Source organism: Pristiophorus japonicus, chromosome 27 (genome assembly GCF_044704955.1).
Source record: "Pristiophorus japonicus isolate sPriJap1 chromosome 27, sPriJap1.hap1, whole genome shotgun sequence".
Taxonomy (NCBI): domain Eukaryota; kingdom Metazoa; phylum Chordata; class Chondrichthyes; family Pristiophoridae; genus Pristiophorus; species Pristiophorus japonicus.
Genome location: NC_092003.1, coordinates 14380898 through 14400012, shown reverse-complemented (window position 1 = coordinate 14400012; position 19115 = coordinate 14380898). Strand labels below are relative to the sequence as shown.

At 55.0% G+C, this 19115-nt stretch overlaps 1 protein-coding gene across 9 annotated transcripts in view; it reads left to right on the top strand.

Annotated features, from left to right (window-relative positions):
• The window catches only part of LOC139239492 (EH domain-binding protein 1-like), a 142677-nt gene that overhangs the window by 15595 nt on the left and 107967 nt on the right, over positions 1–19115 (top strand). For all 9 annotated transcript variants that reach the window (XR_011588660.1, XR_011588659.1, XM_070868280.1 and 6 more), the window contains exon 2: positions 9560–9617. Coding sequence is in view for 7 of the 9 variants with exons in the window: in XM_070868280.1 (XP_070724381.1) it covers positions 9560–9617 (58 nt within the window). In the remaining 2 variants the exon portion in view is untranslated. The remainder of the gene's footprint in view (positions 1–9559; positions 9618–19115) is intronic.

The following is a 19115-nucleotide window of genomic DNA, read 5'->3' as shown; positions in this document are numbered from 1 at the left end:
CCCAAGCTCTGGAACTCCCTCCCGAAGCCTCTCCGCCTTGATCACTCCTTAAAACCTACCTCTTTGATTAAGCTTTTGGTCACCTGTCCTAATATCTCCTTATGGGGCTCAGTGTCAAATTTTGTTTGAAAACGCTCATGTGAGATGTTTTACTACGTTAAAGGCGCTATTTAAATGCAATTTGTTGCTGTGGCATAAATGTTTGAAGGCCTCTCCCAGTGGTCTAAATAGGTTCTGAGCCCAATTCTTGCCGTCGGAAGTTTCTGGAACATGGGCTTCATGTCTGGCTGCTCTCCCCGGAGAAAGGACAGGTTCTCTCAGGGTCGCTCCTTCATTACTGCACCTCCGACAGTGCGGCGCGCCTTCAGTCCTGCCCCACCGACAGTGCGGCGCTCCCTCAGTCCTGCCCCTCCGACAGTGCGGCGCTCCCTCAGCACTGCCCCTCCGACAGTGCGGCGCTCCCTCAGTACTGCCCCTCTGACAGTGCGGCGCTCCCTCAGTACTGCCCCTCCGACAGTGCGGCGCTCCCTCAGTCCTGCCCCTCCGACAGTGCGGCGCTCCCTCAGTCCTGCCCCTCCGACAGTGCGGCGCTCCCTCAGTCCTGCCCCTCCGACAGTGCGGCGCTCCCTCAGTCCTGCCCCTCCGACAGTGCGGCGCTCCCTCAGTCCTGCCCTTCCGACAGTGCGGCTCTCCCTTAGTACTGCCCCTCCGACAGTGTCGGCCTGGATTATGGGGCTCAAGTCTTTGGAGCGGAGCTCGGACCCACGATCTTCTGACTCAGAGGCGAGAGAGACTGAGCCAAGCTGAGACGTAGAAAGAAAAGAAATGGGAAGGACCAGCGATAGTGTGACTCCCCCGAAGGTGGAGCTGTTGGCTATTCCACCACAAAGTCTTCACACTGGGAAGTCTTAAAGTGAGACCCTCGATAGAAGCAAATAGGCAAAAACACTTAGGACTTGAAATTGTGGTGTGTAGAAATGCTTAACGTGTCTGAGTCTCTGTCTCAGTTTCTCTGACATTTTAGCTAAAGCATTAAATCATTCACTAAAAATAGGCTGAGGCCTGTTCTAAAATAGCACGGAGAGGAAATTCAAACAGTCACATATGCCGGGCTAAGTTATCTGACTCTGTCTGAACAGGCTGTGTTCATCCAAGGCACGGTGCGCAACATTCTATCACATCTGAGTCAGTAGGTCATGGGTTCGAACCCCACACCAGAGCCTTGAGCCCCATAATCTAGACCGACACTCCCAGTGTCAGTACTGAGGGAGCGCCGCACTGTCGGAGGGACAGTACTGAGGGAGCGCCGCACTGTCGGAGGGGCAGTACTGAGGGAGCGCCGCACTGTCGGAGGGGCAGTACTGAGGGAGCGCTGCACTGTGGGAGGGGCAGTACTGAGGGAGCGCCGCACTGTCGGAGGGGCAGTACTGAGGGAGCGCCGCACTGTCGGAGGGACAGTACTGAGGGAGCGCTGCACTGTCGGAGGGGCAGTACTGAGAGAGTTGCCGTCTTTTGGATGAGCCGTTGAGCCATCTGCTCTCTCAAATGGATGCAAAAAAAAAAGAAAAACTTGCATTTATATAGCGTCTTTCATGACCTCAAGTCGTCACAAAGCGCTTTACAGCCAATGAAGTACTTTTTGAAGTGTAGTCACTGTTGTAATGTGGGAAACTCGGCAACCAATTTGCGCACAGCAAGCTCCCACCAACAGCAATGTGATAATGACCAAATAAGCTATATGCTGATGATTGGGGGATAAATATTGGCCCCAGGACACTGGGGAGAACTATCCTGCTCTTTGGGATCTTTTACATCCACCTGAGGGGGCAGACAGGGTCTCGGTTTAACATCTCATCTGAAAGAGAGCATCTCCGACAATGCAGACTTTCCATCAGCACTACCGCTCCAACAATGTGGCGCTCCTTCAGTACTGCCCCTCTGACAGTGCGGCGCTCCCTGAGCACTGCCCCTCCGACAGTGCGGGCGCTCCCTGAGCACTGCCCCTCCGACAGTGCGGGCGCTCCCTCAGCACTGCCCCTCCGACAGTGCGGGCACTCCCTCAGTACTGCCCCTCCCACAGTGCTGTGCTAGCTCAGTACTGGCATTGGGAGTGTCGGCCTGGATTATGGGACTCATGTCTCTGGAGTGGGACTAGAATCCACAACCTTCTGACTGAAGATCCACTGGGGAAGGACACAGACCCTGAGCTGCTGAGGGGGATGGTGCCGAGGAGTGCGGGAGGAGGGGGAAAGTGTTGAGCGCCCACTGTCCGGCACCAAATGCCCTCCAAAAGAACGCGAGAGAGGCCTGAGGATGGGTGTTCACACTGGTTGACATTGAGGTGGAATGTGCCTCCTCGCTGTTGCAGGGAGCGAAGGCGGGGCGAGGGACGTCAGTGATCGGGGTGGGGGGGGGTGAGGGGGCGCGTCGTGATGCACAACAGGTGCCTAAATATAGAGGTGCTAACTGGGAGGCATTTCGTTGAAAGGGCAGGTTATTATCCGCCTGGAGTCGATGCGGAGGGTGAATGATCACATCGGCCTTGGCAAGTCCCACTTCAGCTATTGCACTAGAGTGGTGAGTGATTTGGTGTTAATCCGGTCACCGTCAGACGGAGGTTGATCTATCTTTGTCCGCTGTCTGTTATGTGGGCAAAGCGCAGAGGAACAACTGGTCCCACTCCAACAACAACCTATATTTATATAGCGCCCTTTAATGTCCCAAGGTGCTTCATGGGAGTATTACGAGATGAAAACATTAGTAGAAATTAACGCAGGTGAGCAAAAACTTGGTCAAAGAGGTGGGTTTTAAGGAGCGTCTTGAAGGAGGAAAGAGAGGCGGAGAGGTTTAGGCAGGGAGTTCCAGAGCTTGGGGCCCAGGCAACAGAAGGCACGGCCACCAATGGTTGAGCGATTATAATCAGGGATGGTCAAGAGGACAGAATTAGAGGAGCGCAGACATCTCGGGGGGGTTGAGGGGCTGGAGGAGATTACAGAGATAGGGAGGGGCGAGGGCCATGGAGGGATTTGTAAATAAGGATGAGAATTTTGAAATCAAGACGTTGTTTAACCGGGAGCCAATGTCGGTCAGCGAGCACAGTGGGTGATGGTTGAGTGGGACTCGGTGTGAGTTAGGACACGGGGCATTGAGCACAGGGGGTGATGGGTGAGCGGAACTGGGTGTGAGTTAGGACACGGGGCAGCGAGCACAGGGGGTGATGGGTAAGTGGAACTCGGTGCGAGTTAGGAGATGGGGCAGTGAGCACAGGGGGTGATGGGTGAGTGGAACTCGGTGCGAGTTCGGACATGGGGGCAGCGAGCACAGGGGGTGATGGGTGAGCGGGACTCGGTGCGAGTTAGGACACGGGCCAGCCGAGTTTTGGATCACCTCTAGTTTAGTAGGGTAGAATGTGGGAGGCCGGCCAGGAGTGCGTTGGAATAGTCAAGGCATGGATGAAGGTTGGATCAGCAGTGGATGACTCCAGGCTGAAGATCATGCAACGTGTAGCTGTCTGATGAGCACCCTTTCTATGTAGCACCACACACACCGCATACCATATCCGCGCCCCCCCCCCCCCCCCTCCACCCCCCACGTCTGCCCTCTCGGCCGGGGGTTCATAGATTCCACAGACACCATTGGAGGAAGAGCAGTGTTGAGGGTGGGAGATCCTCCCCACCCTCCAGGTGCCCAAGACCATCATTCCTTCCTCAACCCAACACCACTCCACAAGAAAATAGGTTACCGTAGGGACAGGAGGAGGCCATTTAGCTGCCGGAGCCTGTTGCGCCATTCAATGAGATCGTGGCTGCAATGCAGAAAACACAGCAGCCAATTTGCGCGCTGGGCGATCCCACAATCACCACAGTGCTGAAGGACCAGTTAGTCACACAACGGCCAGTGGGTGTCTGGAACTCTCTTTCCCTCAAAAAGCTGTTGAGGCTGGGGGAGAGAGTTGCAGAGTTCCAACACCCGTTGTGTGATTAACTAATCACTGAGCACTTTGCTGTGTGTGGGAGCTTGCTGTGTGTAAATTGGCTGCCGCGTTTCCCACATTACAGCAGTAACTGCACTTCAAAACATACTTCATTAGCTGTGAAGCATCTTTGGGATATCTTGAGGTTTAGAAAGGCGCTGTAGAAATGTCTGTTTTCTTTCTTTCATTCTCACAGCATTTAAAAAGTACTTGGATGTGCGCTTGAAGTGTCGTAACCTACAGGGCTACGGACCGAGAGCTGGAAAGTGGGATTAGGCTGGATATCTCTTTGTCGGCCAGCACAGACACGATGGGCCAAAATGGCCTCCTTCCGTGCTGTAAATTTCTATGATTCTTTTGTTTGTTCTTTTGTTCTCTCTCTCTCTCTTTCTCATATTTTCTCTCTTGCTCTCTTTCGCTTTTCTTTCTCTTTTTGTTTCTTTCTTTCTCTCGCTCTCTCTTCCTTTCTCTCTTGGTCCTCTATCTCTCTCTTTCTCTTCCTCTCCCTCTTTCTCTCGCTCCCTTTCTCTCGCTCCCTTTCTCTCGCTCCCTTTCTCTCGCTCCCTTTCTCTCGCTCCCTTTCTCTCGCTCCCTTTCTCTCGCTCCCTTTCTCTCGCTCCCTTTCTCTCTCGCTCTTTCTCTCACTCCCTTTCTCTCTCGCTCTTTCTCTCGCTCTTTCTCTTTCTCGTTCTCGTTCTCTCTCCCTCTCTCTCTCTCTCTCTCTCTCTCTCTCTCTCTGTGTTGGCAGTTACCCAGCTATAACCACATAACTCACCAGTCCTGGGAATCGTCCCACTGTTTGTGCGACCTGCACCACTCTAGCTCTTGGGACAATGGTTTGCACAGGTCTCTCGTGCTGAGTGGGAAGATATGCACCAGGGGCCCTCTCCACGGACAGATCCAACCCTCCAGGTGCAATACACAAAGTGCGGACTATCCAAGGTGTCTGTACCCACTGTGGACCGGCCATACACAATCCTGCAGTGAGGCTTCTTCATCCGAGATAGGAACAGGAGGAGGCCATTCAGCCCCTCGAGCCTGTTCTGTCACTCAATGCGATCATGGCTGATCTGCGACCTACCTCCATCTCCCCGCCTTTGCCCCATATCCCTAAATACCTTGGGTTAACAAAAATCTGTCAATCTCCGATTTATAATTAACAATTGACCCAGCATCGATTGCCGTTTGTGGAAGAGAGTTCCAAACCTCTCCCACCCTGTGTGTGTAGAAATGTTTCCCAACTTCACTCCTGAAAGGCCGGGCTCTAATTTTTAGACTGTGTCCCTCGTCCTAGGCTCCCCAACCAGCGGGAATAGCTTCTGTCTATCTGCCCTCTCTGTTCCCCTCAATATTTCGATCAGATTGCCCCTTAACCGTCTAAATTATAGGAAATAAGTCCCTAGTTTGTGTAATCTCTCCACGTAACTGAACCCTTGGAGTGCGGGTATCATTCTGGTAAACCTACACTGCACTCCCTCCAAGGCCAATATATCTTCCCTAAGGTGTGGTGCCCAGAACTGAATGCCGTGCTCCAGCTGTAGTCTAACCAGGGCCCTTTCGTAGAGTTGGGAAAGGGCTGCATATTTTTATTTGAAACTGCCCCTCCGACAGTGCGGTGCTCCCTCGGTACTGTCCCTCCGACAGTGCGCCGCTCCCTCAGTACTGCCCCTCCGACAGTGCGCCGCTCCCTCAGTACTGCCCCACCGACAGTGCGCCGTTCCCTCAGTACCGTCACTGGGAGTGTCAGCCAGGATTTCTGTGCTCAAGTCCCTGGAGTAGGCCTGAACCTACAACCTCCTGACTCAGAGGCAAGAGTGCTACCCACAGAGCCACAGCTGACACTGTGTAAATGCAAGTTGTTGCTACTGTTGTATGGCGTCAGTTGTATGGCTCAGGTGGTAGCACTCTCTCTTTCGTCTCTGAGTCAGAAGGTTGTGGGTTCAAGTCAAATTCCAGAGACTTGAGCACAATAACCAGGCTGACGCTCCCAGTCTGGAGGAAGGAGAGTTACCAACTGAGCCACGGCTGACACATAAGCCTCGTGCTCTCAGGTCAGAACTGATACGGCTAAAAGGGAAATATTTAAGAAGGGATATACTTGCATTGGAGGCAGTTCAGAGAAGGTTCACTCGGTTGATTCCTGAGATGAGGGGGTTGTCTTATGAAGAAAAGTTGAGCAGGTTGGGCCTGTACTCATTGGAGTTTAGAAGAATGAGAGGTGATCTTATTGAAATGTATAAGATACTGAGGGGGCTCGATAACGTGGATGTAGAGAGGATGTTTCCCCTCATGGGGAAATATCGAACTAGGGGGCATAGTTTCAGAATAAGGGGCCGCCCATTAAAAACGGAAATGAGGAGGAATTTCTTCTCAGAATCTTTGGAATTCTCTGCCCCAGAGAGCTGTGGACGCTGAGTCATTGAATATATTTAAGGTGGAGATAGACAGATTCTTGAAAGTTAAGGAAGTGAAGGGTTATGGGGAGCGGGCAGGGAAATGGAGTTGAGGCCAATTTCAGATCAGCCATGATCTTATTAAATGGCGGAGCAGGCTCGAGGGGCCAAATGGCCGACTCCTGCTCCTATTTCTTATGTTATGAAATGTAACTGAGCACCTGTTCCCTTGAAGAACTGCAGACAATGTGGACTTGACAGATTACAGTGACCAGTGTCACTGGGGATTCATTAAATTAACAAGGAATTGAAAAGATGTTTAATTTATTGATTGATTGATCAGGCCTGCCCGAGGCTAACTTCACACTGTGGTTGAGAGGTCAGTGAGGTAATGAGGAGCAAAGGTCACCCTTCAACGTGTCGTCATTTCCTACCCTCAATTGGCCATGGCTCACTGGGCAGCACTGACACCTCTGAGTCAGACAGGTTGTGGGTTCGAGTCCCATTCCAGAGACATGAGCACAAAAATCTCGGCTGACACTCCCAGTGCCAGGGAGTGCTCCACTGTTGGAAATCGAGGTTGTGCAAGAGGCCAGAATTGGAGGAGCACAGAGATCTCCGGGGGGGGATATAACGATAGGGAGGGGTGTGAGGCCATGGAGGGATTGGAAAACAAGGATGATGATTTTAAAATTGAGGCGTTGCTTAACCGGGAGCCAATGTAGCGCAGCGAGCACAGGGGGTAATGGGTGAGCTGAGCTTGGATTATACCTCTGTAACATCGCCCGTCTCCGTCCCTGCCTCAGCTCAGTCGCTGCTGACACCCTCATCCGTGCCTTTGTTACCTCTAGACTCGACTATTCCAACGCACTCCTGGCTGGCCTTCCACATTCTAACCCACGTAAAGTAGAGGTGATCAAAATCTCAGCTGCCCCATGTCCTAACTCGCACCGAGTCCCGCTCACCCATCACCCCATGTTCTAACTCGCATCGAGTCCTGCTCACCCATCACTCCCTGTGCTCGCTGCCCCGTGTCTTATCTCGCACTGAGTCCCGCTCACCCATCACCCCCTGTGCTCGCTGCCCCGAGTCCCGCTCACCCATCACCCCCTGTGCTCGCTGCCCCGTGTCCTAACTTGCACCGAGTCCCGCTCACCCATCACCCCCTGTGCTCGCTGACCCCGTGTCCTAACTCGCACCGAGTCCTGTTCACCCATCACCCGCTGTGCTCGCTGACCTACATTGGCTCCCGGTTAAGCAATGCTTCGATTTCAAAATTCTCATCCTTGTTTTCAAATCCCTCTAGGGCCTCGCCCCTCCCTATCTTTGTAATCTCCTCCAGCCCCACAACCCCCCAGAGATGTCTGCACTCCTCAAATTCTGCCCTACTGAACATCCCTGATTATAATCGCTCCACCATTGGCGGCCGTGCTTTCAGCTGCCTGGGCCCCAAGCTCTGGAATTCCCTCCCTAAACCTCTCCGCCTCTCTCTCCTCCTTCAAGACGCTGCTTAAAACCTAACTACCTGACCAAGATTTTGGTCACCTGTCCCTAATTTCTACTTGGTGCAGCTTGGTGTCAAATGTTTTAAATCTCATAAAACATGTGAAGTGCCGTATTGTTGTTGGTGCAAGTAGGATACATTGCAGCAGAGTTTTGTATGACCTCGAGTGGCGGGAGTGCGTTGGAATAGTGAAGCGAAGAAGAGGTTAGGGCGGAAAGCTGAAATGCCTCTCCCTGTGGCTGCACCTCCAGCGCACTGACGCCTGCGATGTCGCGATAAGCAGTTTGTGATGCAAAGTAACCACAGCCATTCCAGGAAGCCATGTCACCCGAGCAATCTCCACTTGCAGGAGGGGTGGTGGCGGGATGCCTCATTGTTAACTAAAATAAACCGGGCTCGTGGTGAGAGCTAAAGCTAGCCGCTGAGCTGATCGGTGCAGAATCTCTCCTTAATCCCTGCATTCCCTGAGGTCTTTCCAATGTTTGGGTGTCTGCCTGTGGCTGAGGGGGCAGGGGGGAGAGGAGGGGAGTGGGCAGATGTGGGGGAGGGGAGTCATGTCAAGGAAACAAAATGGCGGATGCTGAGCTAGGCCCCACTGGGCCGCATGGAGCCTGCTCCATTTGACCAGTCAGCTGTACACAGCAGAAATCGGGGCGCTGCGGTGCCAGTCTCGTCCCTTTCGGTTTCCCATGCCGCTCTCCTCAGATTTTTGATCACGTTGCGTCTCCACCAATCTCCATCCGCACAGGCTCTCCCCCCACCCCCGCCCCCAATGAGAAAGAAAAAATTGCATTTCAATAGCCCCTATCGCAGCTCCCTCTCGCTTCAGAAGGTCGTGGGTTCGCGCCCCACTCCAAAGACTTGAGCCCATAATCCAGGCCGAAACTCTCAGTGCCAGTACTGAGGGAGCGCCGTAATGTTGGAGGGGCAGTACTGAGGGAGTGCTGCACTGTCGGAGGGGCAGTACTGAGGGAGTGCTGCACTGTCGGAGGGGCAGTACTGAGGGAGCGCCGCACTGTCGGAGGGCCAGTACTGAGGGAGCGCCGCACTATCGGAGGGGCAGTACTGAGGGAGCGCCGTGCTGTCGGAGGGGCAGTAATGAGGCAGTGCCGCACTGTCGGAGGGGCAGTACTGAGGGAGCGCTGCACTGTCGGAGGGCAAGTACTGAGGGAGCCCCGTGCTGTCAGAGGGGCAGTACTGAGGGAGTGCCGCACTGTCGGAGTGGCTGTCTTTCGCAAGAGACTTTAAACCAAGGCCCCGTTTACTCTCTCAGATGGATGTAAAAGATCCCACGGCCGCTATTGGAAGAAGAGCAGGGGAGTTCTCCCCGGTATCCTGGGGCCAATATTTATCCCTTAATCAACATCAGTGAAACAGATGATCTGGGTCATTATCACATTGTTGTCTGTGGGAGCTTGCTGTGCACAAATTGGCTGCCGCGTTTCCTACATTACAACAGTGACTGCTGAGTTTGTGAAAGCGCTATAGAAATGCAAGTCTTTGTTTTGAGGGTCAGCTCCTTCAGGGAGAGGGGCGACGATGTTGGTTGTGAGGAAGCGGGATCGTTCTGTGCCGACGGCCAATTGGCTCCCTCACTGGAGGACGGGCCGCGGGTTGTGTTGGGACGGGTGGGCGGGTAGTTTGAGTTTGACATGAGGAATAATGATTGTTTCTACCCTTTCATCACAGGCAACCCGACAAACTGATTGTGGTGTGGACCCGGAGGAACAGGCGTGTGTGCTCAAAGGTGCGTGTGATAGAGTGATGTCTCATGGTCAGCTCCTGTACGGCCCGTGTATGTGTGTGTGTCTCAGTGTTGGTTCCTGTACACATACAGTACACAGCGGGTAAAGAGGAACAATTCACTCCCGTCTGGTACTGTACACCCCGTGTGTGTATCAACTCCTGTACACGTACAGTACATGTGTACTGATAGGCGTGCGCATTAGGCCCGTGCAGAAGAGCAGGTCTCCAGTTGTCCTGGTTAATCCTTACCACTGGACCAAGACCTCGCTCTGTCAAGCCCGTGTGGTGGCTGGTGTGCAACGGCCACCCCACGTTAAAAAAAATCCACCCACGGGCATCTTCCACCCTTCAGGATGTAGTTCAGGATCTGGAATATTAGGTCCTTCATTGAAACACCTGTGAACTCATCCTGTTGATGATGACAGTACACAGCAGGTAAAAGGGAATGATTCACTCCCGTCTGGTGCCGTACAGCCCGGGTTTGTGCAGTTCACTTTCCACGATCCACTTTCTTTTGCACAGTCACCTCTTTGCCTGGCCCCGTTTTGTCTTTCCACCCTTGCTGCCCTTTACTGAGCTCCTGCTGGTCAGACGCAGTGAGCAGCTGATTGTCGAACTGTGCTGGGTGTGGGGAAATCAATCTGCTGCTCTAAACATAGCAAGCATTGCGCAACAGCGGCCGGTTTGCACAGCTCGGTGTCACTGCTCAAAGAGAAAGTGGGTGTGCCTGTACACTGAAGGCGGTGTCACTTTAGTAAAGCAGTCATGTCCAGGTGGAATTACTGGGCCATACAGACAGTTCCGGAGAATCCCAATTCACGGAGAAAAGCTTTGGTCTGTTTCCGGAGATTCAGAGTTCAGTTCTGGGCTCCCCGCCTGAAAGAAAGGATAACGGCCTTGGAGGGTTAAATTAGGTCTCAGCCGTGGCTCAGTGGATAGCACTCCCACCTCAGAGTCGGATGGCTGCGGGTTCGAGCCCCACTCCAGAGACTTGAGCACAAAATCCAGGCTGGCACTCCCACTGCAGTGCGGAGGGAGCGCCGCACTGTCAGAGGGGCAGTACTGAGGGAGTGCCGCACTGTCGGAGGGGCAGTACTGAGGGAGCGCCGCACTGTCGGCGGGGCAGTACTGAGGGAGTGCCGCACTGTCGGAGGGGCAGTGCTGAGGGAGCGCCGCACTGTCGGAGGGGCAGTGCTGAGGGAGCGCCGCACTGTCGGAGGGGCAGTGCTGAGGGAGCGCCGCACTGTCGGAGGGGCAGTGCGGAGGGAGTGCCGCACTGTCGGAGGGGCAGTACTGAGGGAGCACCATGATCTGATAGAATGGTGGAACAGGCTCGAGGGGCTGAATGGCCGCATCCTGTTCCTGATGTTTCTCTGATTAGACCACTGTGTTCTGTTCTGGTCAATGAGTCACAAAGGAGAGGTTCAAATCTTGGGAGTGGGGGCTGATGCAGCACAAAGATGAGGCAGAGGGGCCGATCTCGAGGAACAGAGTAACTGGCAAAACTAGAGCTTTTTGGCCTTTTAAAGAGGAGGCAAGAGAGGACTCTAATGGATAGGAGTTTCAGGAATGATTCTCAAAGGCCATTTATTTTCCACACCGAGGAGTCAAACCTAAATAGCTTTGGGTGAAGAGAGCCTCATTGGGTCACAGCACCTGAATATAATTGAAACCCCGTTTTAAAGACACACATTTTGCCCTTCCCCCACCCACCCCCCCATTATAAATTCCAATGTCAACATCTAGAATGGAAACTACCTGTGTAATCCTGTCACGCTGTAGTTACACTAGGGGTGCTGCAGTGCCTCCACTGGTGGGAGGGTGAAATTACGTCGTGACAACTTTAAATGCCCTTCGGAAGTGTTGTCACAGGGATTTACAATGGAACCTCTCGACAGGACTATTCCAACGCACTTCTGGCCGGCCTCCCACCTTCCACCCTCTATAAACTAGAGGTGATCCAAAACTCAGCTACCCCGTGTCCTAACTCGCACCGAGTCTTGCTCACCCATCACCCCCTGTGCTCACTGCCCCGTGTCCTAACTCGCACCGAGTCCTGCTCACCCATGATCCCCCTGTGCTCGCTGCCCCGTGTCCTAACTCGCACCAAGTCACGCTCACCCATCACCCCCTGTGCTCACTGCCCCGTGTCCTAACTCGCACTGAGTCCTGCTCACCCATGATCCCCCTGTGCTCGCTGACCTACATTGGCTCCCGGTTAAGCAATGTCTCGATTTCAAAATTCTCATCCTCGTTTTCATATCCCTCCATGGCCCTCACCCCCTCCCTATCTCTGTAATCTCCTCCAGCCCCACAACCCCCCGAGGTCCCTGCGCTCCTCTAATTCTGCCCTCTTGAATCGCTTGCCATTGGCAGCTGTGCCTTCAGCTGCCTGGGCCCCAAGCTCTGGAGTTCCCTCCCTAAACCTCTCTGCCTCTCTGTCCTCCTTTAAGACACTCCTTAAAACCTACTGTTGTGTGTGTATGCATGCCTGTTTACTGTGTGATGTCTGCAACACTGTTATGCTACATTGAATGTACCCTTATACTGCACACACCTCAGCGGTACACCAGAGGGTGCTGCTGCTGGAGACCTAGGGGTTGCCTTCACACGGCATGTAACCCAGTATAAAAGGGAACTCACAGCCTGTTGTCATCACTCAGGAGCTGTCGATAAAGGACTACAGGTCTGCACAGTTTAAGTATCATACCCTGCCTTGTGGAGTCATTACTAAAAGGTGCCTACATACATTATACCTACCTACCTGACCAAGCATTTGGTCCCCTGTCCTGATATCTTCCAATGTGGCTCGGTGTCACATTTCTCTCTGATTATGTCCCTGTGAAGCGCCTTGCGACGTTTTACTATGTTAAAGGCGCTATATAAATGCAAGTTGTTGTTGTTCAAACAAGGTGATAGGTGGTGCACTCAGAGTGAAGATCTTTAATGTATCATCTGTAGGACAGGAGCAGTAACTTCATCTCCTGCTACTGGCATGGAGAGTCAGAGTTGAGCACAATTTGAGCAGAGGGGATTCAATGGTGCTGAGTGTTGGTCGGAAAGAGTTCCAGGATTTGAAAGTGCTCCTGGGAGCAAAGAGCATTCAATGATCACTGTATGGGTTTTTGAACACTGTGAGATGTCCTGTGATCGGGTAGAGGGATGGGAGCCCCAGGGAGAGGGTAGTCGGGGTACTGACTGGGGAGGGACCCCGGGGGCACTAGCCCGTGCTGTCGTGATACAGTGATGGAACAGGGGTCTGTGTCTGTGATTACCCTCACACACGGTGATGGGACGGGGGTCTGTGTCTGTGATTCCCCCCCACACACGCACACAGTGATGGGACAGGGGTCTGTGTCTGTGATTACCCCCACACACATACACACACACACACACACACACACACTGTGATGGGACGGGGGTCTGTGTCTGTGATTCCCCCCCACACACGCACAGTGATGGGACGGGGGTCTGTGTCTGTGATTACCCCACACACACACACACACACACACACACACATGGGACGGGGGTCTGTGTCTGTGATTCCCCCCCACACACACACACAGTGATGGGACGGGGGTCAGTGTCTGTGATTCCCCCCCCACACACACACTGTGATGGGACGTAGGTCTGTGCCTGTGATTTCCCCCCCCCCCCCCCCCACACACAGTGATGGGACGGGGGTCTGTGTCTGTGATTCCCCCACACACACACACACACAGTGATGGGACGGGTGTCTGTGTCTGTGATTACCCCACACACATACACAGTGATGGGACGGGGGTCTGTGTCTGTGATTACCCCCACACACACACACAGTGATGGGACGGGGGTCTGTGTCTGTGATTACCCCCACACACACACACACACAGTGATGGGACGGGGGTCTGTGTCTGTGATTACCCCACACACACACACACACAGTGATGGGACGGGGGTCTGTGCCTGTGATCCCCCCCACACACACACAATGATGGGTCGGGGGTCTGTGTCTGTGATTCCCCCACACACACACACAGTGATGGGATGGGGGTCTGTGTCTGTGATTCCCCACACACACACACACAGTGATGGGACGGAGGTCTGTGTCTGTGATTATCCCCCACACACACACAATGATGGGTCGGGGGTCTGTGTCTGTGATTACCCCACACACACACACACAGTGATGGGACGGGGGTCTGTGTCTGTGATTCCCCCCCACACACACACACAGTGATGGGATGGGGGTCTGTGTCTGTGATTACCCCACACACACACACACAGTGATGGGACGGGGGTCTGTGTCTGTGATTACCCCACACACACACACACAGTGATGGGACGGGGGTCTGTGTCTGTGATTACCCCACACACACATACACAGTGATGGGACGGGGGTCTGTGTCTGTGATTACCCCACACACACACACAGTGATGGGACGGGGGTCTGTGCCTGTGATCCCCCCCACACACACACAATGATGGGTCGGGGGTCTGTGTCTGTGATTCCCCCACACACACACACAGTGATGGGATGGGGGTCTGTGTCTGTGATTCCCCACACACACACACACAGTGATGGGACGGAGGTCTGTGTCTGTGATTATCCCCCACACACACACAATGATGGGTCGGGGGTCTGTGTCTGTGATTACCCCACACACACACACAGTGATGGGACGGGGGTCTGTGTCTGTGATTCCCCCCCACACACACACACAGTGATGGGATGGGTGTCTGTGTCTGTGATTACCCCACACACACACACACAGTGATGGGACGGGGGTCTGTGTCTGTGATTACCCCACACACACACACACAGTGATGGGACGGGGGTCTGTGTCTGTGATTACCCCACACACACATACACAGTGATGGGACGGGGGTCTGTGTCTGTGATTACCCCACACACACACACAGTGATGGGACGGGGGTCTGTGTCTGTGATTTCCCCCCCACACACACACACAGTGATGGGACGGGGGTCTGTGTCTGTGATTCCCCCCCACACACACACACAGTGATGGGATGGGTGTCTGTGTCTGTGATTACCCCACACACACACACACAGTGATGGGACGGGGGTCTGTGCCTGTGATCCCCCCCACACACACACACAGTGATGGGACGGGGGTCTGTGCCTGTGATCCCCCCCACACACACACACACAGTGATGGGACGGGGGTCTGTGTCTGTGATTTCCCCCCCCCCCCCCCACACACACACACACAATGATGGGTCGGGGGTCTGTGTCTGTGATTTCCCCCACACACACACACACACACACACTGATGGGACGGGGGTCTGTTTCTGTGATTCCCCCCCACACACACACACAGTGATGGGACGGGGGTCTGTGTCTGTGATTCCCCCCCACACACACACACAGAGTGATGGGACGGGGCTCTGTGTCTGTGATTCCCCCCCCCCACACACACACAGTTATGGGACGGAGGTCTATGTCTGTGATTCCCCCCCACACACACACAGTGATGGGACGGGGGTCTGTGTCTGTGATTTCGCCCCCCCCCCCCACACACACACACACACGGTGATGGGACGGGGGTCTGTGTCTGTGATTCCCCCCCACACACACACAGTGATGGGACGGGGGTCTGTGTCTGTGATTTCGCCCCCCCCCCCACACACACACAGTGATGGGATGGGGGTCTGTGCCTGTGATTTCCCCCCCCCCCACACACACACACAATGATGGGTCGGTGGTCTGTGTCTGTGATTTCCCCCCCCACACACACACACAGTGATGGGACGGGGGTCTGTGTCTGTGATTTCCCCCCCCCCCCGCCCCCCACACACACATACAGTGATGGGATGGGTGTCTATGCCTGTGATTCCCCCCCACACACACACACAGTGATGGGATGGGGGTCTGTGCCTGTGATCCCCCCCACACACACACAATGATGGGTCGGTGGTCTGTGTCTGTGATTCCCGCCCCACACACACACACAGTGATGGGACGGGGGTCTGTGTCTGTGATTCCCCCACACACACACACAGTGATGGGACGGGGGTCTGTGCCTGTGATCCCCCCCACACACACAATGATGGGACGGGGGTCTATGTCTGTGATTCCCCCACACACACACACAGTGATGGGACGGGGGTCTGTGTCTGTGATCCCCCCCACACACACAATGATGGGACGGGGGTCTGTGTCTGTGATTCCCCCACACACACACACAGTGATGGGACGGGGGTCTGTGTCTGTTATTCCCCCCCCCACACACAGTGATGGGACGGGGGTCTGTGCCTGTGATCCCCCCCCACACACACACACACAGTGATGGGACGGGGGTCTGTGCCTGTGATCCCCCCCACACACACACAATGATGGGTCGGGGGTCTGTGTCTGTGATTCCCCCACACACACACACAGTGATGGGACGGGGGTCTGTGCCTGTGATCCCCCCCACACACACACAAACAATGATGGGTCGGAGGTCTGTGTCTGTGATTCCCCCACACACACACACAGTGATGGGATGGGGGTCTGTGTCTGTGATTCCCCACACACACACACAGTGATGGGATGGGGGTCTGTGTCTGTGATTCCCCACACACACACACAGTGATGGGATGGGGGTCTGTGTCTGTGATTCCCCACACACACACACACACAATGATGGGTCGGGGGTCTGTGTCTGTGATTCCCCCACCACACACACACACAGTGATGGGACGGGGTTCTGTGTCTGTGATTCCCCCCCCCCCCACACACACACAGTGATGGGTAGGTGGTCTGTGTCTGTGATTCCCCCCCACACACACACAGTGATGGGACGGGGGTCTGTGTCTGTGATTTCCCCCCCCCACACACACACAGTGATGGGACGGGGGTCTATGTCTGTGATTCCCTCCCACACACACACACACACTGATGGGACGGGTGTCTGTGCCTGTGATCCCCCCCACACACACACACACAGTGATGGGACGGGGGTCTGTGTCTGTGATTTCGCCCCCCCCCCCCCCACACACACACACACAATGATGGGACGGGGGTCTGTGCCTGTGATCCCCCCCACACACACACACACAGTGATGGGATGGGGGTCTGTGCCTGTGATTCCCCCCCACACACACACACAGTGATGGGACGGGGGTCTGTGTCTGTGATTTCCCCCCCCCCCTCCCCCACACACACACACAGTGATGGGACGGGGGTCTGTGCCTGTGATCCCCCCCACACACACACAGTGATGGGACGGGGGTCTGTGTCTGTGATTTCCCCCCCTCCCCCCCACACACACACACACAATGATGGGTCGGGGGTCTGTGTCTGTGATTTCCCCCACACACACACACACACTGATGGGACGGGGGTCTGTTTCTGTGATTCCCCCCCACACACACACACAGTGATGGGACGGGGGTCTGTGTCTGTGATTACCCCCACACACACACACACAGTGATGGGACGGGTGTCTGTGTCTGTGATTACCCCACACACATACACAGTGATGGGACGGGGGTCTGTGTCTGTGATTACCCCCACACACACACACACAGTGATGGGACGGGGGTCTGTGTCTGTGATTACCCCCACACACACACACACACAGTGATGGGACGGGGGTCTGTGTCTGTGATTACCCCACACACACACACAGTGATTGGACGGGTCTGTGTCTGTGATTACCACCACACACACACACACAGTGATGGGACGGGGGTCTGTGTCTGTGATTTCCCCCCCCCCACACACACACAGTGATGGGACGGGGGTCTGTGCCTGTGATCCCCCCACACACACACAATGATGGGTCGGGGGTCTGTGTCTGTGATTCCCCCACACACACACACAGTGATGGGATGGGGGTCTGTGTCTGTGATTCCCCCACACACACACAATGATGGGTCGGGGGTCTGTGTCTGTGATTACCCCACACACACACACAGTGATGGGACGGGGGTCTGTGCCTGTGATCCCCCCCACACACACACAGTGATGGGACGGGTGTCTGTGTCTGTGATTACCCCACACACATACACAGTGATGGGACGGGGGTCTGTGTCTGTGATTACCCCCACACACACACACAGTGATGGGACGGGGGTCTGTGTCTGTGATTACCCCCACACACACACACACACAGTGATGGGACGGGGGTCTGTGTCTGTGATTACCCCACACACACACACAGTGATTGGACGGGTCTGTGTCTGTGATTACCACCACACACACACACACAGTGATGGGACGGGGTTCTGTGTCTGTGATTTCCCCCCCCCCACACACACACAGTGATGGGACGGGGGTCTGTGCCTGTGATCCCCCCACACACACACAATGATGGGTCGGGGGTCTGTGTCTGTGATTCCCCCACACACACACACAGTGATGGGATGGGGGTCTGTGTCTGTGATTCCCCCACACACACACAATGATGGGTCGGGGGTCTGTGTCTGTGATTACCCCACACACACACACAGTGATGGGACGGGGGTCTGTGTCTGTGATTCCCCCCCACACACACACACAGTGATGGGATGGGTGTCTGTGTCTGTGATTACCCCACACACACACACACAGTGATGGGACGGGGGTCTGTGCCTGTGATCCCCCCCACACACACACAATGATGGGACGGGGGTCTGTGCCTGTGATCCCCCCCACACACACACACAGTGATGGGACGGGGGTCTGTGCCTGTGATCCCCCCCACACACACACACAGTGATGGGACGGGGGTCTGTGCCTGTGATCCCCCCCACACACACACACACAGTGATGGGACGGGGGTCTGTGTCTGTGATTTCCCCCCCCCCCCCCCCCACACACACACACACAATGATGGGTCGGGGTTCTGTGTCTGTGATTTCCCCCACACACACACACACTGATGGGACGGGGGTCTGTTTCTGTGATTCCCCCCCACACACACACACAGTGATGGGACGGGGGTCTGTGTCTGTGATTCCCCCCCACACAAACACACAGTGATGGGACGGGGGTCTATGTCTGTGATTCCCTCCCACACACACACACAGAGTGATGGGACGGGGCTCTGTGTCTGTGATTCCCCCCCCCCACACACACACAGTTATGGGACGGAGGTCTATGTCTGTGATTCCCCCCCACACACACACAGTGATGGGACGGGGGTCTGTGTCTGTGATTTCGCCCCCCCCCCCACACACACACACACAGTGATGGGACGGGGGTCTGTGTCTGTGATTCCCCCCCACACACACACAGTGATGGGACGGGGGTCTGTGTCTGTGATTTCGCCCCCCCCCCCCCACACACACACAGTGATGGGATGGGGGTCTGTGCCTGTGATTTCCCCCCCCCCCCCCCACACACACACACAATGATGGGTCGGTGGTCTGTGTCTGTGATTTCCCCCCCCACACACACACACAGTGATGGGACGGGGGTCTGTGTCTGTGATTTCCCCCCCCCCCCGCCCCCCACACACACATACAGTGATGGGATGGGTGTCTATGCCTGTGATTCCCCCCCACACACACACACAGTGATGGGATGGGG